Source organism: Pelecanus crispus, chromosome 10, assembly GCF_030463565.1.
Source record: "Pelecanus crispus isolate bPelCri1 chromosome 10, bPelCri1.pri, whole genome shotgun sequence".
NCBI lineage: Eukaryota > Metazoa > Chordata > Aves > Pelecaniformes > Pelecanidae > Pelecanus > Pelecanus crispus.
In genome coordinates this window covers 14665011-14689528 of record NC_134652.1, presented here as the reverse complement: position 1 = coordinate 14689528, position 24518 = coordinate 14665011, and the positions used below count along the sequence as shown (strand labels likewise).

At 48.4% G+C, this 24518-nt stretch overlaps 1 protein-coding gene across 2 annotated transcripts in view; it reads right to left on the bottom strand.

Annotated features, from left to right (window-relative positions):
- Positions 1-24518, bottom strand: part of SH3PXD2A (SH3 and PX domains 2A) — a 261363-nt gene that overhangs the window by 173866 nt on the left and 62979 nt on the right. For both annotated transcript variants that reach the window (XM_075717611.1, XM_075717612.1), the window contains exon 3: positions 8855-8930. In XM_075717611.1, the coding sequence (XP_075573726.1) occupies positions 8855-8930 (76 nt within the window). The remainder of the gene's footprint in view (positions 1-8854; positions 8931-24518) is intronic.

Genomic DNA, 24518 nt, shown 5'->3' with positions numbered 1-24518 from the left:
TTGGTTTAGTGTGGACTTGGTAGTGTAGGTTAATGGTTGGACTGGATGATCTTAAAGGTCTTTTCCAACCTAGACGATTCTATAATTCTATGATTCTAACAGTGCACTCAGTGAAAAAGTGAAGTCTGCCCACCAGCCCAAACACCTCCAATAAAAGCCCATCAAGGGCCAAACCAGATTGCAAATCTTTTGCTTATTCTGCGCCAGCCCTGTGCTGTTCGGAGCCCTGAATATGAGAAGGGACGTGCAAGTCTGAAGTTGCTGATACTTAGGATGTAAAAGCAGAAGGAACGCAATTTTCTGCTCTTTATTTAGCGGTGGCAAAACCCTGATAGAAAATGACATGGTGAAAGTGCTTAACTTCAGACCCAAGGAAATTTGAGAGCAAACACTAATTACTTTCATCCTGAGTACAAGCCTGGGGCCTGTATTAGCACCTCTCTGAATGGGAGAAGCTCAAGAGGATTGAATTTACCACTTCTAGGACTTACTTTCTTTTCCTCATCTACCTACCCTTGGTTTCCTCTTTCTAATTCCCACGTTATTTCCCTCCCTCCACCTCAGCTTTCCCATTAAACAGGACTACAACTCTAAAAAAAAATCACAGGGGGGCAGACACTGCCATGGGTTATTTAATTACAGTGGAAATAGATTCGGTCTGGCAAATCCCTGCCCATCGTATCCCCTCACTCTGCTCCTGAGTATAAAGATCCCCTTATGAGTAAGGGCAAACGTGTTCACGAGAACCTGAAAATAGCTGCATTGTGGAGCAGGGAGGTCTGCAAACGCACCACACTTAAGAACATCAGCACCCAAAAAGCTTAATAGATAGAGAAAATAAAGTAGGAGAAACCACTTGAGATCAAGCAGCAAATTCCCAGGTTCACTGTTTCCAATCCACAGGAAAAAAATAATCACAACCTATTTTAAGCATGTGAGTATATAAATAAATCATCTGGCCCAGCCAAAAGGCAAAGTGGGCTGAAAACAGAGGTCTAGACTATTACTTAGCTGTGAATCTCAGCGGGGCTCTGCTCTCCTCTATTGCCCAGGCAGCTTAAATCTGAATACAACAGAGATGAGATCAGGCAGAGAAGTAACATCCAGAGGGAATATCTAGAGCCTGTGGGGCTGCAAAGCCATCCGAGTCCCTGGCAAGCTTCACTCCGGTGTTAAAAAGCACTTTCATTATATGGGCCATTTGTTGATGGATTGTGGGAAAAAGTCAGATTTCAACCCACAGAGGAAGACAAGCAAACCCTTATATAAAGCCACCCTCTCCCCAGCCTGTGGGTTGAATGCAGAATGCTCTCAGACTTGCTACATACCACCCACTTTAGATTACAGACTTGCAGAGTTATTTTTAAAAAGTAATTATAGTAGTAGAGGGCACACTCATCTGGAACGGCTGCCTGAGGAAACGACGAGCCCAATGCAGCTCAAACTGCTTTTCAAGTCTATAATCGTGTTTATTTATTGCCTTTAAAAACAAGAATCAAAATCCAACTAATTTCTGAGTAAAAACGTCTGTATATTTCCCCAAGGAGTCCAAGCAGCTATACCGCACTGAAAACCTGCCCTGGCCTTTTCGATCTAGCGTCCAGTGCTTGGGGGGAAAAAAGAAAAAAAAAAAAAAAAAAAATCCCCATTAACTCTGGCTTCAAGCAAACCCAAACCAAAACCCCTTTCCATTCTTTGTTTTCCCTTGAAACTGTGGCTTGATCATTACAAAACTCTCATCAGGAGACTCAGATGGTCTAATGTGAGGCACATCATGTTTTGCATATGCTGATTTCTGCCCAGCAGTGGTTTCTGCTTGAGCAAAATACCAGCTCTTAACCTGTGTGAGAGGAGCAGGTACAAGCCCCAGAAAATATTCTGTAGGTTTTTTCTATTCCAGCCCCTCATTTCAGCTGCCAGCCAGTGGATTTTGGATATGTACGCTGAGAAAGGACTCAGAAGAGACTGAAAGAGAGGGAAGAGGACCAGGTACTTGGGCAGATGCCAGCATTGTTATTTTTCTTCCTTCCATAATGAAATCAGGCCTTTGGCTCATGCCCTATTACAGCCCAAGACCTCCAAAAGGCCTGACAATGCCTGTGAAACAGGCTCAGCATGCGAAGCCGAAAGCTCCCCTGCACTCCATGACACGGGGCTCATTACAGCCCCTTCCCCGGCGGGCAGCTCGGAAAGCCAGCGGTCATGGCGGCTGCCTTTTCCACAGATTCTTCAATAGGAAGCAGCCTAAGGGCATCCTATGACCTCACACTTGACAACTTCGTCTTTCAACCAGAAAAGACTTAAACCCTAAAAATATCTCCATGGAGCCTGAAGAAAATAATACGCCTGCCTGCCCCCCTCGCAATCATCAATCCTCCCGCTCCTGGCTGAGGAACAGCCGCTTCCTCCCGGCAGCCCCTGCTTTCCCTTCAAGCCTGGAGCCGACAGGAAATCCATTCTCCTCTTGTGAGAGACAGGAGATGAATTTTCCGCAATAGCTCTCCTAGCAAGGCAGAAAATAGAAAGAAACAATAGAAACCACTTTCTCAAACAATAGGAGCTGCTGAAGAGCAGCTCACCAGAAGCTCGGCATCACCCAAGTCCTAAATAAGCTGGAGTGGAAACAAGCCAAGGACCTGTTAGCCGTCTTGCTAACACACTACCCCGACTCAAATATAAGTTCATGTTAAACCTGGAGGCACTCTCCCCTTTCAAAGAACAGGCAGGAAAACTGAATAAATGTATGTTAAAAGGAAATTATATTGCATGATGGAGTGGCCCCCGAAAGGCTCTCCCATAGCCGCTCAAGCCCCCAGCATCCCATGCTGCAGTGCTGAGGGTCACCTCCCCACCCCCCGGCAGCTCCTCTGAGCTGGGGACAGGGGACTGCGATGCCGAGTTACTGCAGGTGGCTGGAAGGGGATGGTGGGCAGAGCCACTCTTTCTCTACCTGAGAAAGTTTGCTGGCTCATGTTCAGGAAAGCACAGCAGAACATCTCAGTTATTTGTGTTACATAGGTAAGGCTCAGCAAACCAGACATCGGAGACTCTTCTCTCTGAGTGTGTGTGCGCCTATCATGCCTGCAAGACTACCCCTGCATATTAAAGGAACGCTGTCTAGGATAATTTAATTCATATTTTAATCTAAAAAGTAAGGTATGACTGGGTCTAAGATAAAGAGACTTTTATCTGATCTCTTCTTTTTTTTTTTAACCTTTAAGCTACTTTTGACAGGCTCTGAACTGCTGCAACACTATTCATTTCTGTGTAAGTCATGAATTCAAAATTACTCCAAAGAGAAAAGTTAAAATCACTTACTAACACCTTGTTGCCCTGGCTCAGAGTGCTGCAGGAGAGGATAATAAAAAATAGAAAACAAGTCTGAAATGAAATATATTTTTGCACAGAAAATGCAGCTAAGAATTAGGACAGGGAATGCATTTTCTTTTAAATGCCCAGGTAGCAACCACCTCTCTGAAGGAGAAAATAGCCTACAATATGAATATCTCTGAGATTTGTAAGGGTCCTCCTTGGCCAGTGTGCTCCTTACAGTCACCGTGCCCCCTGCCTCCCAAGGTGGGCAGAATAAATGTTGAAAACACCTCGTGTGCACTGACCGCCGCTGAAATGCAGCACCTTTGACAAAATTACACATGGCCACATCCTAATTTTGCTGATTCTGGTCTCGATTTACACAGGTGGAACATGAACTGCTAGATCCGAAGGTCACCGTGGTGCTGGTTGTCAGGATGAGCCCGTCATCTCTGCTTCAGCACAAGAATAACCGCCCAAGATCTCTGAACAAAATGCTGTTTCTCCTCCAGCCCGGAGCAAAACAAAAGGAGCAAAGCTGGAATATACACAACCGAGAGGAAAAAAGGCTGCTCTCATCACCATGGATGAAATCCTGCTGTTGCAAACCTGCTGGAGCCTTTCTCCTCAGCTTCCTCTTCCCCAAGGACAGCACTGGAAAGGGGAGGGGGGGGGGGAGGGGGGGCAAAACCCAACGCACCAAACCGAAACCGAAAAGCAGACATATCCACCTGGGATGCAGTTCATCGGCAGAAGATCTCCTTCCCCACTGCAGCCCACGAGCGGCAGAAACAGAGGTGAGGAAGGTCCCAGCCGGTGTTGGCGAGAGGTTATTCCCCGTCCTCTTGCATTGTGCAAAATGGGGAGGCTCCCGCCCGCCGCCAGCGCTCCCTGCCTGCCGGCACCCCTCACCAGCCCCAGGTATCTGGGCGGTGCTGGGATGGCCTCCCGCACCCTCTGCGACTGCACCTCTCCCTTCCCACAGCCCTCCTGACTCACGCGTGGGGCCAGGCTCCTGCCCCAGCTCCCACTTTGCTTGGGGAACGGCCCCCAGCAAACCTCGAGGAGGAGAGGCTGGGGCTCCTCTGGGGAACTGGGAGCCTTGCCCAGAGATTCAGCAGTCGGGCAAAGCCCTCCCAGCGCGGAGCAGCTCACCCCGCTCCCCACCCGCCATCGCTGGCACGAGCCAAACACCGCAGCTTGGGAGCAAAAAACAGGGCCAAACCTGCACTACCTGCAGGGATCTTCCTGCCACCCTGTGTTTGCTGCCTGTTCTTAAAATGCCACAAGCAGGCATGCTGCATGTTCCCACTGCCTCAGGGCTGAGGAAGGAGAAAGCCCCACAGACCCCTCTGAGATGGTGCCAGGGCATGTCTCTTCTCGGGGGGAAAGCAGGTCATCAGGGCATGGGAGGGCCAGGAAACAGCTGGTGAGATCTCATTCACCATGCCAGCATCCCTCCCGGTGCCCCAAGATGCAGCCACCAAGCTCCACTGGCAGCACGTACTCCAAAAAGGATGGTTTCCTCTTTCCTTGCCCTAATTGAGGGAGGAGGAAAATCTGAGTCGGAAAGAAAGGAATAGAGAAGGTGCCTCTCTGGCAGAGGCTCCCAAGTGCTGGAGGCAGGGACTGGAGCCACGCCAGGGCACTGCTTCTGCAGTTGCCTGATGGAGCTGGCAGGGCAGCCTGCACCAACCCCCCTGGTCCCCTGGGATAGGACTCAGCTTCCCAAGGGTAAGGAAAATCAGGCAAACAAAGCAGTCTCCTGGAGCGGGATGTCTCCCTCTCCAGGCAGCAGAGAAGCTGCAGAGCAAGCACCCCATGAGGACCTTCTCCTTTCAGCACAGTTTATGCAAGAATCTCCCATTTTTTCAACGGGGCTCAAAACTGGTTTGAAGTCCAGGCAGGGACCAAGCTGGAATCTGGGCAGAAAGTGCAAGAGGCTGCCATCATCAATGCCCAGACCTCCGTGCCATGGAATGCCCAAGCCTCTCTCCACAGCAGGGATCTGCAACCCAGTAGCCAGCGCAATGGGATCATTTCATGCCATGCAGTGCATTCTCCCTAAGGCCACACCTTGGAAGACACAGTGGAGCAAGAGAAGCTGACATCCCTCCGACTTCAGCTTGGTCTCCAGATGGCTCTTCCACTTAGTGCCAAGAGAAACGAAAAACAATGCAAGCCCTGGAGTCTTGGGTCAACCACTGCAAAACTGTCAATCCCAGGGTTGCATCGCCCCATCTCTGTCATTTGTACTTGCCACTGTGTTCTCTAGAAGCACAACAGACCAGTCTTCTCCTGCCAGCTGCAGTTCCTTCATTAATTACCTAGAGGAAAGAAAAACTGCGCTTCCCTGCTGTTGAATCCAGTATGGTCTCTCCTTGGTGTGCAAGGCTCTGAACTCTGTTACACTTTCCTGGTTTTTACAGTAAAAGACTTCCAGTGCAGTCAATACTAAAGCTTGATTGCCCCAACAGGGAGGCACCTTGCCCAGTCATTTGAAACCATATAACCACTCCAAACCAGCAGCGGTGAGTGCAAAGGGGGCTACCATATGTGCGGAAAGCAAGAATCACAGGCAACACAGAAGATGTCAGCAAAAAGCAGTAGCCATCTGCATCCAGGTGGGGATGAAACCTGCAGCAAAACACTTTTGCAATCTGCGCAGACAGTGGGAGGGAGAGAGATGTACAGCTGGGAGCTAACAGGGCAAAGGGACAACTTTTGCTTTCCACATAAGTAAGGATCATGCACCACCATCCCTGTTTTGTGCAGGGTAAGCTGAGACATAGCATGAACATGCCCACGCTACAGGACCTGGAGGACTGTCCAGCCTCTTGCTCCAGGTGCAGAGCCAAGCGGTGCTCCTGACCATGCCAGGGTGACAGCTGAGCACACGCTAGCCCTTTCCCTCTGGGAAGGAGACGTGGGACCGTGCTTTCACCCAGCAAGACCCTCTGCATGCCCTGTCTCCCATCCAGATGATCATGGATAGACCAGGAGGGTGTCCCAAAGGCCGTTCATCCGTCAGTTTAGACATCTTCCCCTCTCTGTCTCCGTGCCAGAAACAGACCCAGTATCCTGGATCCCCAAACCCCTGCTGCGACTGCTAAACAGTCCGAGTGTAGGAAGGGAGAGACTGCACTCCTCCTTTGGGACCCACAGGAGGCCACCACCAGGGCTGGGTAGCCCTGTGGCCCAACCTGCTGCAGCCATCCCTCAGTTCTTCATTTCCAGCCCTTCGCTGCAGCAGGAGATTCAGGTACCACCAGCCCCCGCTTCTGCCTATGGAGCAGTGGCTGCACAGGCTGCTGCTGAGGCTCCACCATGCTACGGGTGAGCTGCCGGCCCGTCCTGTACGCACACTCTGCCGTGGCAGTGACCTGCAAAGGTGGCTCCTCAATTCCCAGGCTCAGATCATGCCTTTATTTCAGCAGAGCACCACGGCATTGCTGACAAGTGGGTGTCACGGGTTGGCACGCATTGACTTTCTAAACCAGACCTGATAGGGAGAAGTCGCCCAAGCCTGCAAGCGGCATGAGCAAGCCTTGGGGCACTCAGAACCCTGTCCACAGAGTCACTCCAGCTTGGCTGAATCAGGCCCGTAATGAGCAAGCAAGATCATAACATCTTCATAAAAGTAGGATTTAAGTACAAACATCTGCCCTGCTGTTTTTTAATTAAGACAGTTTATAGCTAGGCATTCGTTTCAGTAATCCACGGCTCCAACTGCAGAAATGCCATGCGTATTCTAATTACGGCAGCTAGTTTATTTAACAGAGTTTGACATTGTTTGACATTTAACTGAGTCACCTTGTTCCTGAGTAAAGCAACAAGGGCTTTTCAGCAGTTCAACAAGAAAGACAGAGATTCGAAATCAAAAGTAGAACGTATATCACAGAAATTTTAGATTAAATACAGCTGATGTCTATTCTATTCTGGCAGCTTCTCTCTTTGGGACACTAAGTCAATGCAAATGTTTTCCAGATATAACTCTTCCCCTCAAGGACACGCAGCAGTACCATCTCCCTCATGTTCCTGGAGGGTGGGAAGGGTAGGAAGTGTTGTAATGGGCATATGGGATGCATCTCATCCTCTGCAAATATCACCCAGCCATATATCAGGGCATCCATCACTAAGAACTGCACACAGGCTAAGCATCAGTCACCTGCATTCAGCCGACATTTTTCTAGGACAAAGTAATGGTTCAGTGATGGTCAACACAGGTGGAACAACCGTTACCTGCAGACAGAGATTTTCCTACAGCACCTCACCTAAAGCCATCTGCCCTATTGCACAGTGCTTTTCAAGGATCTCAAAATGCTTTCCAGCAAGAAAGGGAGGCCAGCAGCATCCATCCCCATTGAACAGAGTTTCACAAAGTGACTTGTCTATGAGTTTGTTTGTGGCGCAGCTGGAAACAGAGCCCACGCTTGGACTCCTCTCCTCATTCCAGGTTGGAAATGGAAGGCAACACCACCTCCCCCTGGCTGCAGAGGGGCTGGATGGAGCACAGAGCAGTGCAAAGAGCAAGCCCCGATCCTGGGGCTGCCTTCCAGAAGACCCATGGAGGCTGCCAGGCTGCCTTCCCGCCCTACTGTGGCTCCCATGCTTGCGTCACGTATTTGCTGCTGGTTTCCAAGTCCCTGCTTCCCCGCTTGCCCTGGAGCTGTGCTCACCACACATCTGGAGCAGCTGCTCTGCCTGCAAACAGCACTGGGGACCACAGCACGCTCCTGGAGAGGACTAAGCCCTCCCATCCCAGTTTCTCTTTACAGACCTTTGGGGAAGAGCTGGGATCTCCTTTTTATAGTTAAAGACAGAACAGACCTTTTAACAGGCTGAAAATACTCCATTTATGCTGACAGGCAGTGGAGCGAGCCAAACTCTAAACCAACAGCCAGAATCGTGCAGTCAGACAATAGAGCTGGTCCGAGCGTGCATTTCCAAGAGCACGCTGCGGTCTGGCTCATCTCCCCCGTGCCATCCCTTCAGCTGCTGCTGGAAGAAGCTGTGTGGAAGTGTGTGCTGTTACCCTGAGGAGAGGATATCCATCACATCCAGCCCCTCTCTGAAAGCTGTCAGAGGGACAGCGGCTCAGGCCAAAGAGACATTTACTTATCTTTTTGGCCAGCGTTGCAGAAATCCCTGTTTGCATCACCAGTTGCCAGTGGCAACTCTAACTATTCATTTCTTATTTCACAGTAACAGTGTCTGCAGAGCCACAGCATCCAGAAACAAAGATGATGGTGTCTCTGGTCTCCAGTGGCCTCCCAGCTCAAGCTGTCTGGTTGCACCCCACAGGCACAGCCCCCCAGAAGCCACTGAATCCCTTTGTGTGGCAGGGCACGAGCCAACCTGAACCTGAACAGCTGATGCAAGATCTCCTGGGAGTCCTAAACACCATGCCAGTTATTTTAGGAGGAAGCAGAGGTCTGGTATCACAGGGCAGCATGTACAAGCTCCCAAGGAAAAGGCGTTTGTAAGACCGGTCCCCAACTGCTCTCACTCATCTTATTTAGGGCTTTTCCCACAGCATTACCTGGTAGAAAAGGGATGATTCTTTGCTTTGGGTCTTTCTGGCCTCCTTCAATAGGGAACTTGTCCAGAAGCTGCATCTGCAAAGGAAACAGAAAAAACATCTTAGGAGGAAAATATGGATAGGGATACATAGGGATAAGGCCGCATAGGGACCAGGGGATCTCTTGGTCTGTGGTGGTTTAAAGAGGGTTAGCAAAGCAAAGCAACAGCAGGAATCCCTCTGCCTTGTGGCAAGGGAGTCTGTACATAAAAAGGTACGATACAGTTCACTCCAAGAAAGGGAGGGCAAGTTTCTGGCAGCTTAGAGAAGCTGGGACGGGGCCCAGGCAGACATTTGAGCCTGGCCTTGCTGCTGTTCTAAAATTAGGGTCTCATCCTTCGTAAGAAAACACACGCCTTGTTTCTAATCCGCAGCCTGCCTGCGTTGGTGGAGACACAGTTTTTACCTGTCCCTGCAACAGACCACCCACCTGGCTAAAAATGCTGTTCAAGCAACCGGATTAAAAATTATTTAATAAAACACCCGCTCTGCTTTCTTGCTGGCAAGGCACTGCCCACTGCCCTGGTCCAGTAAGAGCACGCCTGCTTTCCCAGGGAGAGCTGGGTTTGGGGGACTATCTTCCACTGCAGTCCCTACATGGAGGAGAGCACCAGAGAAAGGGAGCAGGGAGGGAGCCCCGGGAGAGCAGAACATCCCAGAGGACACTACCATGAATGTCCAGAAGGCACAGCTCATGGTGGATGTGCCTTCAGCCTATGACAAGCACCCTTGAGCACATGGTTATGGACCACCCAAGCCACAGTTTCACTCACATCAGCTACGATCTTGCCCCATCAGCTCCTAAACCCTGCCCACCACAACCACCTGTTTCTAACATGCCCCTAAAGGACGACCAGGCTCAGTATCCTGTTGTACCACACAGCCGCAATGAGCCTTCAACCTGAGAAACTCAAAGGGGTATTTGATGGCTATATCCAGTTTGCGTGGTGGAGCAGACTGCTGACCACCAGTAACTTTCTATGGAAGCAAGCCTAGGAAAGCAGTACATTGACCTGATGTTCCTAAATGAGCTCTACAATTTCTGCTTGGGTGATGAGCCTGGATGGACCAGTGCCACTGAGGCTGAACACCAGCCAAAAGGCCACGCACAACCTCAGCTGGAAAGGAAAGAAGCACGTACTTCAGTGGCACCTTCATGGACCTGCCCAAGAGAGACTGTCCCCAGCCCTGAAAACTGCCAGAGCCTCTCACCCCTCCCATTTACCCTCTGCACCCTCTCACTGTCATTTAGCCCATGGTGCTACCAAGATAAATACCTAAATCTTCATATTCTATTTCATTTTCTCCCACGTTTCAGATGTACAATGCAATGCGCTATGTCCCTGTTGATCCTACACAGAAGCCCCAGCTCCCTTGGGCTGGGGGAACACCAAAGTTCCTGCTAGCCCAGTGACTCATTTCCAGCAGACCAGGAGAGATGTCTTTCAACCCGTAGTCCGCAGGCCCTGTGGCATCTGAGGAAGGTGAGGAAGGAAAGCAAGCAGTCCTGTTACTTGACTTTGCAGGACCCCTATCTCCTCACACAAACTGGATCTACAGCTCAATACAAATACCTAAAATGGCAGCAAAAGCTGCAGGGGTGGGGGTGGGGTGGGGGGGCTCATCAATCAGCATTTAATCTCATCAATGCTATGTGTCCAAAGTGAGAGGGTGTGAGCTAACAGCGGTTTTGCTAGCTCAACAGATTTCCTTTAAAAAATATTTTTTTGCTAACATAGGGAAAAAAACAGAATTTTTTTTTTTCAGTGTTTTTGTTTTAAGCACACAGAATCCTTCTCCTCTTCCACCACACACAACATCTCCAGCATTTTCACCATATGGTAGGGCAAACCAAAGATCAAGAGGAAACTCGGGAGTAGAAGGAACATCTGTGCAGGAGAAAAAGTTAAAAGATCCCACATGTTTCCCCATCAGGGAGTCAGCCTGGTAAATAAATAGACCATAGGCTTTGCGGATTGTTAGCTAACTCACTTTTCTGCCTAGAGAGACACGTTTTTTATTGAAAATGGGAAATTTTGTTTACTTGTAGGTAGAGCTCCGGGTGTCTGAGGTCAGGCACGGGCAGAAGATTTGTTCAAAAAAAAAAAAAAAAAAAGGGGGCGGGGGGAATCCCCACCAATTGAAATTTCACTGTTGCTACACTTTTAGCCAGGAAAGCAATTCTCACTTTACTACACAGTGACTGATTCAAGCTGGAACCGATACAGTCAAATTCCCATGGTTATTCTTGGAGTTAGACTAGCTTGGTTAATACAAGCCTTTTTAACCACATCAAGAGAGTCACAATGTGTATAACTTAGCACTATTTACCTAAAGGGTGGATATCAGCAAAATAGATACAATAAACTGCAGCTGGAAGAGTTTGGGTAAACTTTCCTAGACTACACTTTCCGCCCCAGCTCTTGCCTCCACTGGGAGGGTCTGGATGGCAGGGAGTTGGGGGGAGGCAGAGGCGCTCGGGAGGCCACCGATGCAATTCATGGGGACACAGCCTTTCCCAATGCAAAGTCCCCGGGAAGCATGGAAGATTTCTCATCTTCTTAGATATAAGAGACAATATCCCAGTGGGCAACATGCACACGTTTGTGCAAAACTGAAGACAAGGAGTAAAGTTGCTGCTCCTCTAAAAGACCATACAAGGTTAGGCACCCATGGAGGTGTGTGACAGTCCCTCTCCAAGCCCCTGACCCCAGACAACACTTGCCGCTGGCTTCTGGATCGGCCCCTGGGCCAACAAGTTGGGTCTGGCATTTGTACTGCCCCAGCAAGAGAGACAGGCTGGTGCTGGGCAGCTGAGCAGGAGGTTCAGGAGGAAACTATTGGCTGAATCTCAGGCATGACATGGGAAACCAAACAGACCTAAAAAGGATCTGAGCAAGGACATAACTGCAGCCCAGCAACTATTGCCCCTGCCTCTATGCCTGGCAGTTCTCATTAACACCTAAAAAAGCACTCCCAGTGTGACAGCGTCTGTATGGACGAGTACTAGTGGCATGGAGAACCTGCAACACAGACTGGAAGGTAATGACTGCTCTTCAGCTCTGCAGCACAGGAAACCCTTCAGGATGTTAAAGCCAAACAAAAGGCAGCAGAAGCACAGAGCCTTCCTCAGCACTTCCCTGCACGCAGTTCTGCCATTCAAAGCCAGTGCAAGTTAGATCTAAAATCCTAGAAAAGCAGGATTCTGTATCCTCCCACCCACAGAGAAGGATGCGAAGCAGAAGATGAGGCAGAGATGATGCAAGGGTGAAAAAAACAGTAATGGGCCTGAATAAAGCATCCCAAATCTCCCAGAGGTGATGGGGTATCCTGAGCCAATACCTAACAGCCCCACTCAGCCCAGCTCTAAGAGGAGACACTAACCATGGAGATAAATGGAGCAGCTGGGAATGGAGGGAGCTAAGGGCTGAACCACCGAAACTCCTCCTGGTAGTCACAGCACTTTCCCCACATGGATGATTAACAGCCAAAGACCAATAAACAGATTTTCAGCTCACTTAATTAGATGTCTGCAGACCATCTGAAAGTCAAAAACTCTTCAGTCTGTGACAAATGTTTTTCCATTAAAGGAAATTATTATTGTTATTATTGCAAATATACATATGATTGATGAAAAAAGACCTTCACTTAACGCCCCAGGTTATTCTGCTTAGACATGGGCAGTCTCTGCAAGTTGTTGCTCGCATCTTTGATATATCACATTTAACTTAGGGACAAGATTTGCTGAATGACGAAGTCATCCCATCATCAAGAGTAAAACCATCCCAGTGTGAAGGGAAAGAAGGGAAGTCTGGATGCGGAGTCCCAAAGGATGGAGTTAGGGCTGTAGCTGGCTTTGGGCAGGCAAGAAAACACAAGTGGGCAACACACTGTGGCAAACCTGGGGGAGCTCATACTCAGTCCATCTGTTTACAAGTGTTAGTACGTGAATCCCACCATGGGGGAGCCTCCAATTGTATGACCAGTGTGATGAGCAGAAAGAAATCCGTTACCATGTCACTGTGTCACAGGGTGGGGGATCCGTTTGGAAACAGGGAGGGTATATGGAAACCGGGAAGTGAGCTTCCCACCCATTTGGGCAGCAGGTCTGGAGTCAGGCTGAACAAACACATCCCACTCCTGTTTCTGGCACAACAGATGCACGTCCACAAATAACTCACCACCTAAATCACCCCCCAGGCTTTGTCTCTCCAAACTGCTCTGGGTTTGCCAACAGCTTTCCTACGTAAATCCTGCACGCAGTCCTGCCTTCTGCTCTGAGCAGCTTCCTTCTTGCTTCTGTGCTAAACTCATTTAGAAGATCTGCTATAAAACTTGTGGTCCAGATTATGATTTTCTTACAGTGATCAGCAAATGATCATGCAGTTAATCCCATTAAAAATCAAGGGAATTACTTGTGTGAGTTGGTGCTCATTAAAATGAGAGCAGGCTCAGAACATTGGCCCACTCCACTCCTTACTACTTGCACATAACCATGAAATCACTTGACTTGCAAGAATGGAATAGGAAGATTTCAGTGGTATCAACTCTCATAATAACTGGCCTTTTTGCTGAAGTCCCAGCTCCTGGAGGTGAGCAACGGTTTGTGAATTAGCACGCACTGTATAATCCAACCAAACAAAAACTACTCTAGCTTTTATGGTGCAAAGCATAAACTTGCAAACATGACCCAAATTCATCCTTCAAGGTCCAGAAACTGAAAGACAAATAACATAAGAGTCTCCACACTTTTGATACAAATGTAGGGAGCTCTGGAAGCTGCCTCACACATGTAAATGGGAAATAAGAGGTGTAGCCAGTGTCCTCACTTACAGCTAAGCTGTTACTTCCTTCTCATCTCTTCTGCTTCAGGCCACCTTTACGTAAGAACGCAAATATGCCATGAAGAGAGATGTTTCTGCACACAAGGACCTTCTGGACTCAGCAATCGCCAGCCAATGGCATCTATGGTGACTTCTTGTCAGTTCTGCTGTGAAAATAAGATTCAGCCCCTGTCTGCCTTGCGATGGTACCACCCGATTAAAAATCTAACAAAGAAAAACAAGTGCCTCTTGAGATGCTACCAGTAGCATCTCTGAGGATGAGAAGCCAAGCATCTTCCTGATGATTATTTACTTACTACATTTTATTTATCTTGGTTAGATTTTCATAAAACAACATTTCTTCCTGTTTAAGAGATAAGGACTTACAGCACCTGAGACTAAGGGGTGACTTCTCTTTTGTAAGAGAGGCTTTTACTCTGCTGTAAGCCAACCAATGCAGCGGACATGAAGATATAAACTGTTTAATGGCCTGATCCTGTGGCATTTGCCAGCGGGAACTTTGTTCCTGATTTGTCTTGAGGTTTTGAAAGTTTGTGTCCAAATCTAACTCCCTGAAATTAATCCACTGAGACAGTTACCTATGTCTCTACCTATGCCTTACACTACAGACTCTAGCTGGAGTTTCCTGCTGGGCTGTTAATTCCTCCCCTTCCTTCCCTGCAGCAGTTTTAACTCTTCCCCAGTCATAAGAGTGAAGTTCTCCACACCTCTTAAAATGAGCAAATTAGGACACCCACATAATCTCTTATCAGTATGCATATCTTGCTGGTTCCTTTTCAAGTGGATGTAGGTTTGCCATGTACACAGATAAAATCAAAGCCCCGCAGGAGGTCAGCACTGCAATCATGGGAGAGTTATTTTACCACACAAAGACCCTGAGGATGACTTTCATCCAAACCCCTTACTTTGACAAGCAAAACAACATCCATGGCTGCAAAGGGACTCAGACTTTTCGCAGAGAGAGGTGGGGCCTCGCTCCCCCTCCACAGCATCTAATTTACTTGTGTCCCAGAGAAATAGCAGATGAAACTCAAACCATGACCAAGAGACCGAGAGCAGCAGATTTTCGGCAAGGTGCCCCCAGAAACTCCAGCAAGTTTGCCACCTTCCTCTCGGTCACTCAAGTAGTCCCAAGGCTACAACTCTTCCTACACTGAATGCCAAGAGACATATTAGCTTCCCATTTTCCAAGTGCTCCTTAGAAAATGCATTTTTCATTAAAAATGAGGCAAGCCAACAATAACTTTAATTTAGCCACTGCTGGACTTAAAAGGTAAAGTACATGAGGACAGTTAGGCACCAGGCACACGCTGATCCCTGCTCTCGGTGATCCCTTCTCACAAGGCTGATCTGAGCTCAGAGTCCCAAGGAGGAAAGAAGGGATAGAGCCAACTGAGAGATGGGGCAGAGGAGAGGAGGCATCTGTACACATATGCGGTTGTGTGCACACTTTTAAGAAGGGGCTGCCAAAGAACCTGGAAGAAAATCAAAGGTGCTACCGGGGTTCTGAAACTGGTGATAATGGAACTCACACTCTCAGCAGGAGGGATTCAGGGCATCTGCAAATCAGAAAAGGTTGAAAGTACCTGATGTAGACAACAAAAGCTTAGATGAGAAGGGGAGGAAAGATATCAGAATAGAAGCAGGGTTATTAATTAAAACCCTGAGGAGCAGCAGCAATTTCCTTTCATTTTGAAGTTGAAAACCAGCTGTGCTGCTCGTTGACATAACTTGTGGTTACAACATCATCAGCTATATTTTGAGTTACAAATGATGTGATCTGCAAGAAAGGGAAAGGCCAGAATCGGATTGAATTCTGCATCTGCCAGAGTTTTCCCTATGGATAAACCTCTCTGGCCCTGTCTCTGCTTTTGCACATGCAAAATGCGAGACAGATCTCAGGAAGGTGGCATGAGATTTAGTTGAGAGCCATCAAACACTCGGAGCCTTATGCTGCAGAGCAGGAGTCAGAGACTGAATTCAGAGGAACTGTACTCTTCTAAAATCAGCAGGACAGAAGCAAATGGAAAAGTGTTATTGGTGGTTTTCAGATATGCTCATCCTTCCATTTGTGGGCTTGTCCACCTGTAGCATATTCCAAATCCTGGTTAACCAGAGCATCCAAGGGGGTCTTTCACTTAAGGAAGATGGTTAGTCACCATTTCCAGCAAATGGATCTCATGCTATTAGGTAACATATCAGCATTTAAATGCCAGAAGGTGAGAACAAGCAAGACAGTAGAGAACATGAGAGTCAGTCTCTACAGATTCACCTTTTACATGCCTGTTCGGAGAAGATCACTTCCTCGACGGTTTGATTTCAGGACAGATTTTCTGCTAAGGTTAATCAGCAGAGTGTCCATCACAAGTGGAAGGACCTGATTCACTCCAGCCCAGGACTGTGCCTGCTGAGAGCAATGACAGAAGCTCACGCATGATAGGGAACAAAACTGCTGCCCTTGGGGCAGATCCCTCTGCAGGATACAGCTGTTGGAGGATTTCCCCTGGATGTGGGTAGCACTGAGCTGCTTTTTATTCCTCCTCTGCTTCACCCTCTCACAGGAACAACAAATCAGTTTGCTCTCACAGACACACGATAGCAGGAGGTCTGCCTAACTCCTACCCCTTCAAAATTAGCCAAACCAAAGCTGTTCCTGAGCATAATATCAATTAGCAAAAGTTTGCAATAGTCTTGGAGATCTTTGGGTGAGGGCATGAAACAGACTGAGCACAGCACAGCTCATCTGTTTGCTGCTCACACATATAAATGACATCTTATGCGGCAGAAGGAGGTGAAACGCCATCTCTTCCTAAAGCAGTAACCGGTTCTACAGTGCAGCAAGAATAATTGTATCAGGCAGCCAGTGACATTGGCTCTCTCCTGGTGTTACATGATGCCACAGCATGCAGGAGAGGTGCATTAATTCAATCCCTGAGAAGCAGCAGCAACTGGCTTTCCTTTTATTTTGAAAGAAAAAAAAATAAAGCAAAAACCATCCGGATAACAGGCTGTCCTGCCTGACAATTACAACATTATAGGATATGTTCTGAATTAAATATAGTGCAATCCATGAGAAAGTCAAACAAAGGCAGGAAAATGCATATAAAATAAAGAGAACAGACATTTACAGCATGGTGTAATCCCCAAAGGGAAAATGTCTCTCTCAGGTCTGAAAATTTCCACCAGAAATCTTGGAAATCTTACAAACCTCTCAGTATCCAACTAAAACAGCCAGGGGAGGAGAAAGGGGGAGCAGAGACTGGGGGTCTTTTCCCAACATGATCCAACAAAAGAGGGAATGCTGTTTCCCAGCTGAGACATTTGCTATTTTTCTTACAGAAATGCAGCTTTCTCTAAAGGCTCCGCAAAACAAGCCCAGTGTTTGTGGCTAACACAGACTGGCAAAACATTCGGAGGTGCTGGTTTGGGATGACAGAGGCACTTGGTGCATCTCTGAAGAGCTTCTCAGAAAGCCCACACTGTCCTCTCACAGAGCAGCTATTGATGTCTCCTGCCAGAAGCATTTTCCTTCCCCAGTACTAAATTAGAGTGGCCTCATCCGACATAACCACACTGGAAGATGCTTGGACAAAGGCTACTTCATACTTTTCCACCTCTCCATGGTGATTATATGTCCCTTGTTACCCCGCTATCTACAGCGGATTTGTCCTGACAGCATCCCTGGGAAGTAAGGCCATACCATAATGCCTGTTACAGAGGCATGGAGAGATGAATGCTGCAGTTATGCGGCACAGCAGGGTTGTGCAGAAATGTCAGAGCCACGCTGATGCCATGCCCCATCAGGTCAGTTAGCCAAGCTTCTGAGGAAGGCTCATAATGTTGGGAGGGGGTGCAAGCGTTTTGCCTTCTTTTCCCGGAGCTAGAACATCCAGAGCCAGCCCAGGTGCTCAGGCTGTTCAACCTGGGCACATCCTAAAAGGCTCACTGCAGGTCACAGCGAAAATCCTGGCTGGGGAGAAGAGCTGACCTCAACTCTAGGGCGACCTTCTTCACCTCCTGCAATTTTTTATCCTTACAAAAATCACAGGCCTTGAAGTGTTCCTTCAGACTGCACATAAGTGGCAAGAGACCGATGTGCTCTGGTGACAGACACTGCAGCAATGGTGACAATTGCCCTTGGACATATAAGGGCAGCAGGACCAAGCTCTCCCATAACACTGGCCTCCAGACAGCAGCAGAACATCTGACAGCACTGTCAGAGCAAAGGTCCCATGTTTAAATATGATGGCGACTCTAAGAGCTTCACTGAAAGGGAGCAAAGGACCAAGGTCACTTCCATTAATCACTGCTTCCTACATCACCTGGGAATTTAAAAAAATATTTACCTTCCATTCTTCTTTAAATTTCAATCCTTTCAAGCCAACCATTGAAATACATCATAGCCCCACTGAGCTTTTTGGATTTATTGGTGCATCAACCTTACTGAGCCACTCCAAAGGTCTCACAATGCAAAAACTGCAAGTGCCTAAATCCTGCCCAGGAAAGACTGTTTGTGTAGGCAGGAGCAGCTCTGCCCAGCACAAAGGCTGGATGGGTTGGTGGGAGGCTGCAGGGCTTTGAACACTCCAGTCCTTGGGAAACCCCTGGCAGCACTGGCGAATGCTGCATTGCAGCTGCAAGCAAGGTGCTGGAGGGTGCATCCTAAAAGCAGCACAGAGCCATTAGCAGGGTGCTGCTATTAATTACATACTTGCTGTTAGCACAAATCACATACCGAATATTAAGGCCAGCATGATTTGCAGGCTGGTTTCGTTTTGCCCCAGTCTGTTTTGTCCAGTGCTGTCAGATTATCCAGAGAATAAAACTCCTGACCTGTTTTACAGCATCACAGATTTAGGACAGCATCTGGCGGGTGCAGGGGCCAGTTCTTCATTTAAGGGCTCCCTCGTGTGCCAGCCTGACTCCTCCTGGGTCCAGCCAGTCCCCCAGAGCAATAGTGCTGTCAGGGGCTGGAAAATGACATCTGTCATGCAATGCCCTCTTCTACCCTTCCTTACTCCTCTCTCATACAGATGTAACTGCTGATTTCATCGGTGGTTTAGGCAGGGGCTACCCAGCCTACCCTCTCCATCTCCGCAAACTGATTTTGTTTGAACTGGTGCAAAGCCTGGTGCAAGAATGCTCTGAAACCTGATCTATACATTGGATGATCATTGATCTTGCACCCGCAGAATCCATCCTTAGAGAGACTTCTGCTGCTCACACAGTGGTGACCACGGTTTTAACTAAACCTGCTTAAAAACACACCCTTAGTTAAATTGGTAGAGTTTCGTGAGCCTGCAAGACTACTCCCCTGCTTACACTACTGTGAGAGAGATGAGACTTTAGCTCCAAATGTATGAAACCTAATCCCTCTGTTTTCATAAACTACATCTTCTCTACAGCCTGTTAGCTCTGCTTGAAATATTGTCCCCTGGAAACCATGAGTAACTTCAATATTGAAAACAGAAACAATAGCTCTGAACACAATGGCACATTTTACTTCAGAAACTCCATCTGAAATGGTATCTACTCATCTCTGTAGGACACTGCTTGTAGCTCTAGGGAGACGGGGGAGAGCGACCGCCCAGCTCAGTACAATGAAGAAACCGTGCCAAGCAAAACAGAACCACAGGTTTTAACTCCACACTGGGAGGAGACTCCTTTGTCTTCTTTTCTCCCTCTCTCCCTACCTCCAAACCCTGAGATGTTTTGCCTGCGTATCTGGTTCCAAACACATGTGTCTCCCATCTTCAGGGGGATTTAGAAAGGAGCACAGACAGCAAATCCCAATGCCCGAGTGGGCAAACGGAGCTGCACGTGTAACAGATACCTTGCCCCAGGCCTTGAGGGAGCTAAGCCAACAGCTAGCAGGACAGGCGGTTTCCAACAGTTCAGAGCCAGCTGCCAGCCTTTACGCTCCCAGCCCCGGCATGGGCCCTTCGGCTCGGGCACTGCCCAACCCCGGGTGCTGTCATCCCCCCAGGATGCCCACCTGGCACGGAGGGACAGCAAAGGTGTCCAGTGCACAGGAAGGACAGACTCCAGGCCAGGGCTGCCCGCTTGGGCTTGCAGCGGAAGGAGGGAAGTATTTAGGGCTGGAATACAACAACAAACTTAGGCTTGCAACCGTCTGTTCTTCTCACGAGTGCCTATTGCAATGGCATCTCACGGATGGGTTTCTCTCTGCAGATTTACTTCTGGGCAGGGGAGACAAAGTCCACGGGTATCAGCAAAGCTGTTTCAAAGAGACCTCCCATTGCTAGCACAACCGCACAACACAGGCACCCTGGCTGGACACTCAAACCCACGCCAGCTCCTTCCCATCGCTGCCCTGACGTGCAGCATGGACACTGTTCTCCCTTTGGAAAAAAACGGGGATTTAGGTAACGTCTGAGTCCTTAAAGCCCACGCCCATAAGAAGGATCCCAGGGGACTTGCTCAGCCATCCCAAAGGACCTTGCGGATGGACTAGACCGTGACGCAAGACTGCACTGGAAGGAGGGACAACGCATCCCACAGGACAAATCTGACCCAGCCCCCTGAGAAGGGAGGCTGGGACTAAAACCTTATTTTTGTAAGTCCAAGTCTGCCTGAGGAGTTTTGTTAATTTAATTAAGAATGAAAGCAAACCCTGGGAAAGTAGATGGGTTTGGACGGCAGCCACGGCGGCTGCGTGTGCGCGGCTCGGAGCAGCGTGGGCACAGCGAGTGTTTACGGGGCCTCCGCGTTACGCTCTGTGTGCTCGCGTGTTACTCCAGGATTTTCTTTCAGATAATAATTATCCACCCCTGGACGCGCCGCTCGCAGACCAGATGGTATTCTGTGTATTATACCAACTAATCACATGTAATATTTGGCAGGGTATTAAAAGCATCGACGGAGGTCTTTGACAACAGTGGGGTTTTTTCGGCCTTTTTTAATCACAGTAGCTTTTAAGTGGTGCGGGCACGTTGTCACGAAATAGTGCCAGGGCTGTGACTTCCAAACTTGCAGATGATAAAACGACTACAAGTTGTGAAGGACAAACAGCACACGGAGGCAGATGCCTGCATCCGGGAGGAGAGGGATTCCTTCCAGCTCCATCCTCCCATCAGGAAGTTTCCAGCCTGTATCCCTGCCTAGTGGTGTTTGCAAGACCTGACAGCGGGACCGTGGCCAGCGGGATCAGGTGCGGGAGGTACTCGGTACTCTGCTACCTGCCACAGGCAGCACGGCGCTGCCTTTAAAGCCAGAGCTGTTGTGCCCATGCAGGAGATGCCACTCCCATCCCCGTCGGGGCAGTGGTTTCCTGAGCTTTAAGCAGAGGGTGTGCGCAGAGCCACGTGTGCTGCACACCAGCACCCCTTGCTTCACAGGCAGCTGGCTACATGTTCACCTTGCCAGTGAGCATCCATGCCTGTTCTCCTCTCGCAGATGCTCTTCCAACGACACAAGGAGAGGCGCATCACTAGGGACCGTTTGTACATAACTGGGCACGTCCTCTGTCGTAAAGTGAAAACACAAGTTTTCTCCAGTCTGACTGGCCACACATGCAATCCACCACGGCCAGGTGAAGGATACACAGTGATTACATGATGCAGGTATGCCTGGGTGATGCAAGGAAAGGGTCCTGGGGAGAGCAAGCTGCAGGGAATAGGCAGCCACAATTCATCCCACCCAGCAGTTCCTTCCCAAACATTTCTGAGCGGCTTTCTGAGGGGAAGAAGGTGAACTACGAGCTGCCTTGGTGGCCAGGCTGATGTCCATCCAGGACAAGACCAGTGAGGATGCAGATTTCTATGCCTTTCCACATCTTGTGACCAGCTTTAGAAGCTGGATGGGGCAGACAGGCAGGCCAAACAAGCATGACAGTCATCTTGCACTGACCCTGCTGGGCGCCGTGCGGGCATCCAGGGCTACTTCTCATCCTCCCTGTGGGTTTGCACTCACCTGTTCTGTCCTCCTCCCCGTCACACAAAGCCACAATAAAGAGACATCAGAAGGATGCCCAGACTGTGGAAACATTGCTGCAGATGTGTTTGAAAGTACAAGTCTAACCACCAAGCTGCAGGTACCACACAGCTCTCTCCTACCCTAGCCCCTGGCTTGGGCAGGGAATTAACATTTCACAGACCCCGTAGAAATTACTTGATGATGTTTTGTCACAGAAAGCATCCAGGAACACAGTAACTTGCATCAGTGAGATTCCGGCGCTGTCCAGGCCCTTTAATTCCCTTACCAGCAGCAGCCAAGGCTGATGGCACTGTGGTACCTAGACCTGGCTGCTGGTTTCGTGAGCCCGTGTGATCCTTGTGTGCTCTGTAGGGTTATTTATTTGATCAGCCTTCAGTGCCTCAGCATTATAGCTGTAACAGATCAGGGTACAGCTTCTCTAGGGAACTGCCTCTTCAGTCATCTGCAGAACGTAGCCCTAAAACTTCCAATTTTTTTTAAAAAAGGATCCCAAAAAAGAAGCGGAGTGGGGAGGAGGTAGGAGGAGAAATGACACACCAGCTGCTTTTTACCAGGATGCAAGCAACTTCAAAAATTAGATTCCACATATGTACCCTGCTGAGGGTAAGATACACTGTTTTGGAGCACAGAATGGCCTGTTTTCCATCACAAAGCAAGACACCAGCCTCATCCATTCCAGGCTACTGCTAACCTCCCTTCATCATCAAACAGGGATAGAAAAGGGCATGGGAGGGCAGCAACTACACACCTGTGGCCAGCGTGCATGCAAGCACAGTGAGCTGCTCTTTGCCAGCAACCCAGATGCAAAGTTATCTTGCTTAATTAGTGCTTCCTTTGGGGGCAAACCTTGGCTCAAGTAACTGAACAAATAAATTACACTACCAGACACACACGCATACACACAAATAACCTATTTTGTTCAGCCAGGTGCAGACAATTGTTTCTAGCCCTTCATCTGGGGCTGGTGCATGTCTCTCCATGAGGTCAGATGCAGGAGAACGTTATGCCGGCCAGGAACGGAGGAAAACCTGAGAGCAGCTTAAGCAAAACAGAAACAAAACTCAGAAGAAATTTTCCCTGCTCTAACAGGTGCAAAGATGTGATTATACATGCTTCAACACATGGGCTTTCAACACAGCCTGAACGTCACACTGCAGATCTAACATGGTTAAGGAGGCTTTGAAATCTCACCCCTGCTTTGAACCTTGCAGATTAGTATCAACGTGGAGAAGGATTTGAAGCTGGAGGAAGATGCTCATATTTCGAAAGCAAGCACCAGCAGGTGAAGGGGCAAGCAAGGGGGCCATTCTCCATTACAGGCAGCAAGAGCAGCCTGGGCAGGCAATCCCCTTGCCGGGATATGGGACTGAACACCATTAAACAGCACAAATACAACAGAGGCTTGAAAATGAAAACAAATTTCCCTTCTTAGCCACATTGAGGCATGCAACAAGGCAAACCACCAGATAGCTTCACTTGCCTTTCTGTTAAAACTGAGCAGAAGAATATGATTCAAACATCAATGCTTCCAATGACAGATGGGCTGACACTGTAATAGTATCTCATCTCCTTAAAAGCATCTCTCAAATGTCAAAGGTGGAAAAAGAACTCCAAGCTTTATATACTGAGTCTGAATGTGTCCCTCGAGGTATTGCTTCCAGATTTGATCCACGCAGAAAGAACCTATTTCTAACAACAGATAAGAGTATGGAGCAAGAAGGAAAAACTAAGAGGAGGAAGGGATACTGCTGGGGAGTTATGGGGTTGATTCTCAGCATAACGCTGACTCATAGGAGTCTGCCAGGTCCAGGAGATGTGCAGGTGCCCTGTGTGCCTGCAAGCAGACGAAAAAACAATGAAACTACTCAGAAAAGCAAGGGAAGAGCCGATTTCTGCAAAGTCAATGATTTCTAGGTTGCAGAAGGACCACTTTTCCATGCTTGGGCACTTCATGCAAAGGCGATTCTTTTTTCTATAACGCTACTGGATTTTCAGGCACAACCAATTTCCCTTCCCAGGGAAACCTCTCTTATATTTGTCTTTGGAGCCAGGAAGTCTCCGGGAGCTATTACGGTACCACTGACTGCAGTGAGCACACAAGGATTGTGTAGGCAACGAATAACTACAAACTGGCTTATATTCTTTCCCGAGAGGGTGGTCAAACACAGGAACAGGATTCCTGGAGAGGTGGTCGATGCCCCAAGCCTGTCAGTGTTTCAGAGGCATTTGGACAATGCCCTTAATAACATGCTTTAACTTTTGGTCAGCCCTGAAGTGGTCAGGCAGTTGGACTAGATGATCACTGTAGGTCCCTTCCAACTGAAATACTCTCTTCTATTCTATTCTAACACTAAAGGCCTGTAGGATGGACATACAGCAAGAATTTCCGTATTTCTGGTGTTCAAGATGATGACAATCTCACAAGATGAGAATTTTATGCGAACTTTTACTGTCCTTGGACCAGAATCCAATACCGAGGACTGAATTTAAAACTCCGCATTAGAACAAAATGATCAGTCTGAGTTTTCATCATGACCCCAGTCACTGCTGCATCTGGGCACCTGATGGCCATGAATGAATCTATCCTCTCAAGATCCATGGGAGATGAAAGCTCTTGCAGAAGAGCCCAAATCTCTAAAACCCAGCTTTTCTGCTTTAGTCAGGGCAGGGAAAAAAAAAAAAAAACAACCCCAAAAAACTAGTGTTCTTCCTTGCAGCCCTTGTGGTGCTTTAATCATCCTAAGAAAATAAGACAGAAGGTCAACACACCTTATGTGTCTTTAGACTATGAATTACAGTTTGCACCAGATGTAGAAGTATGAGAG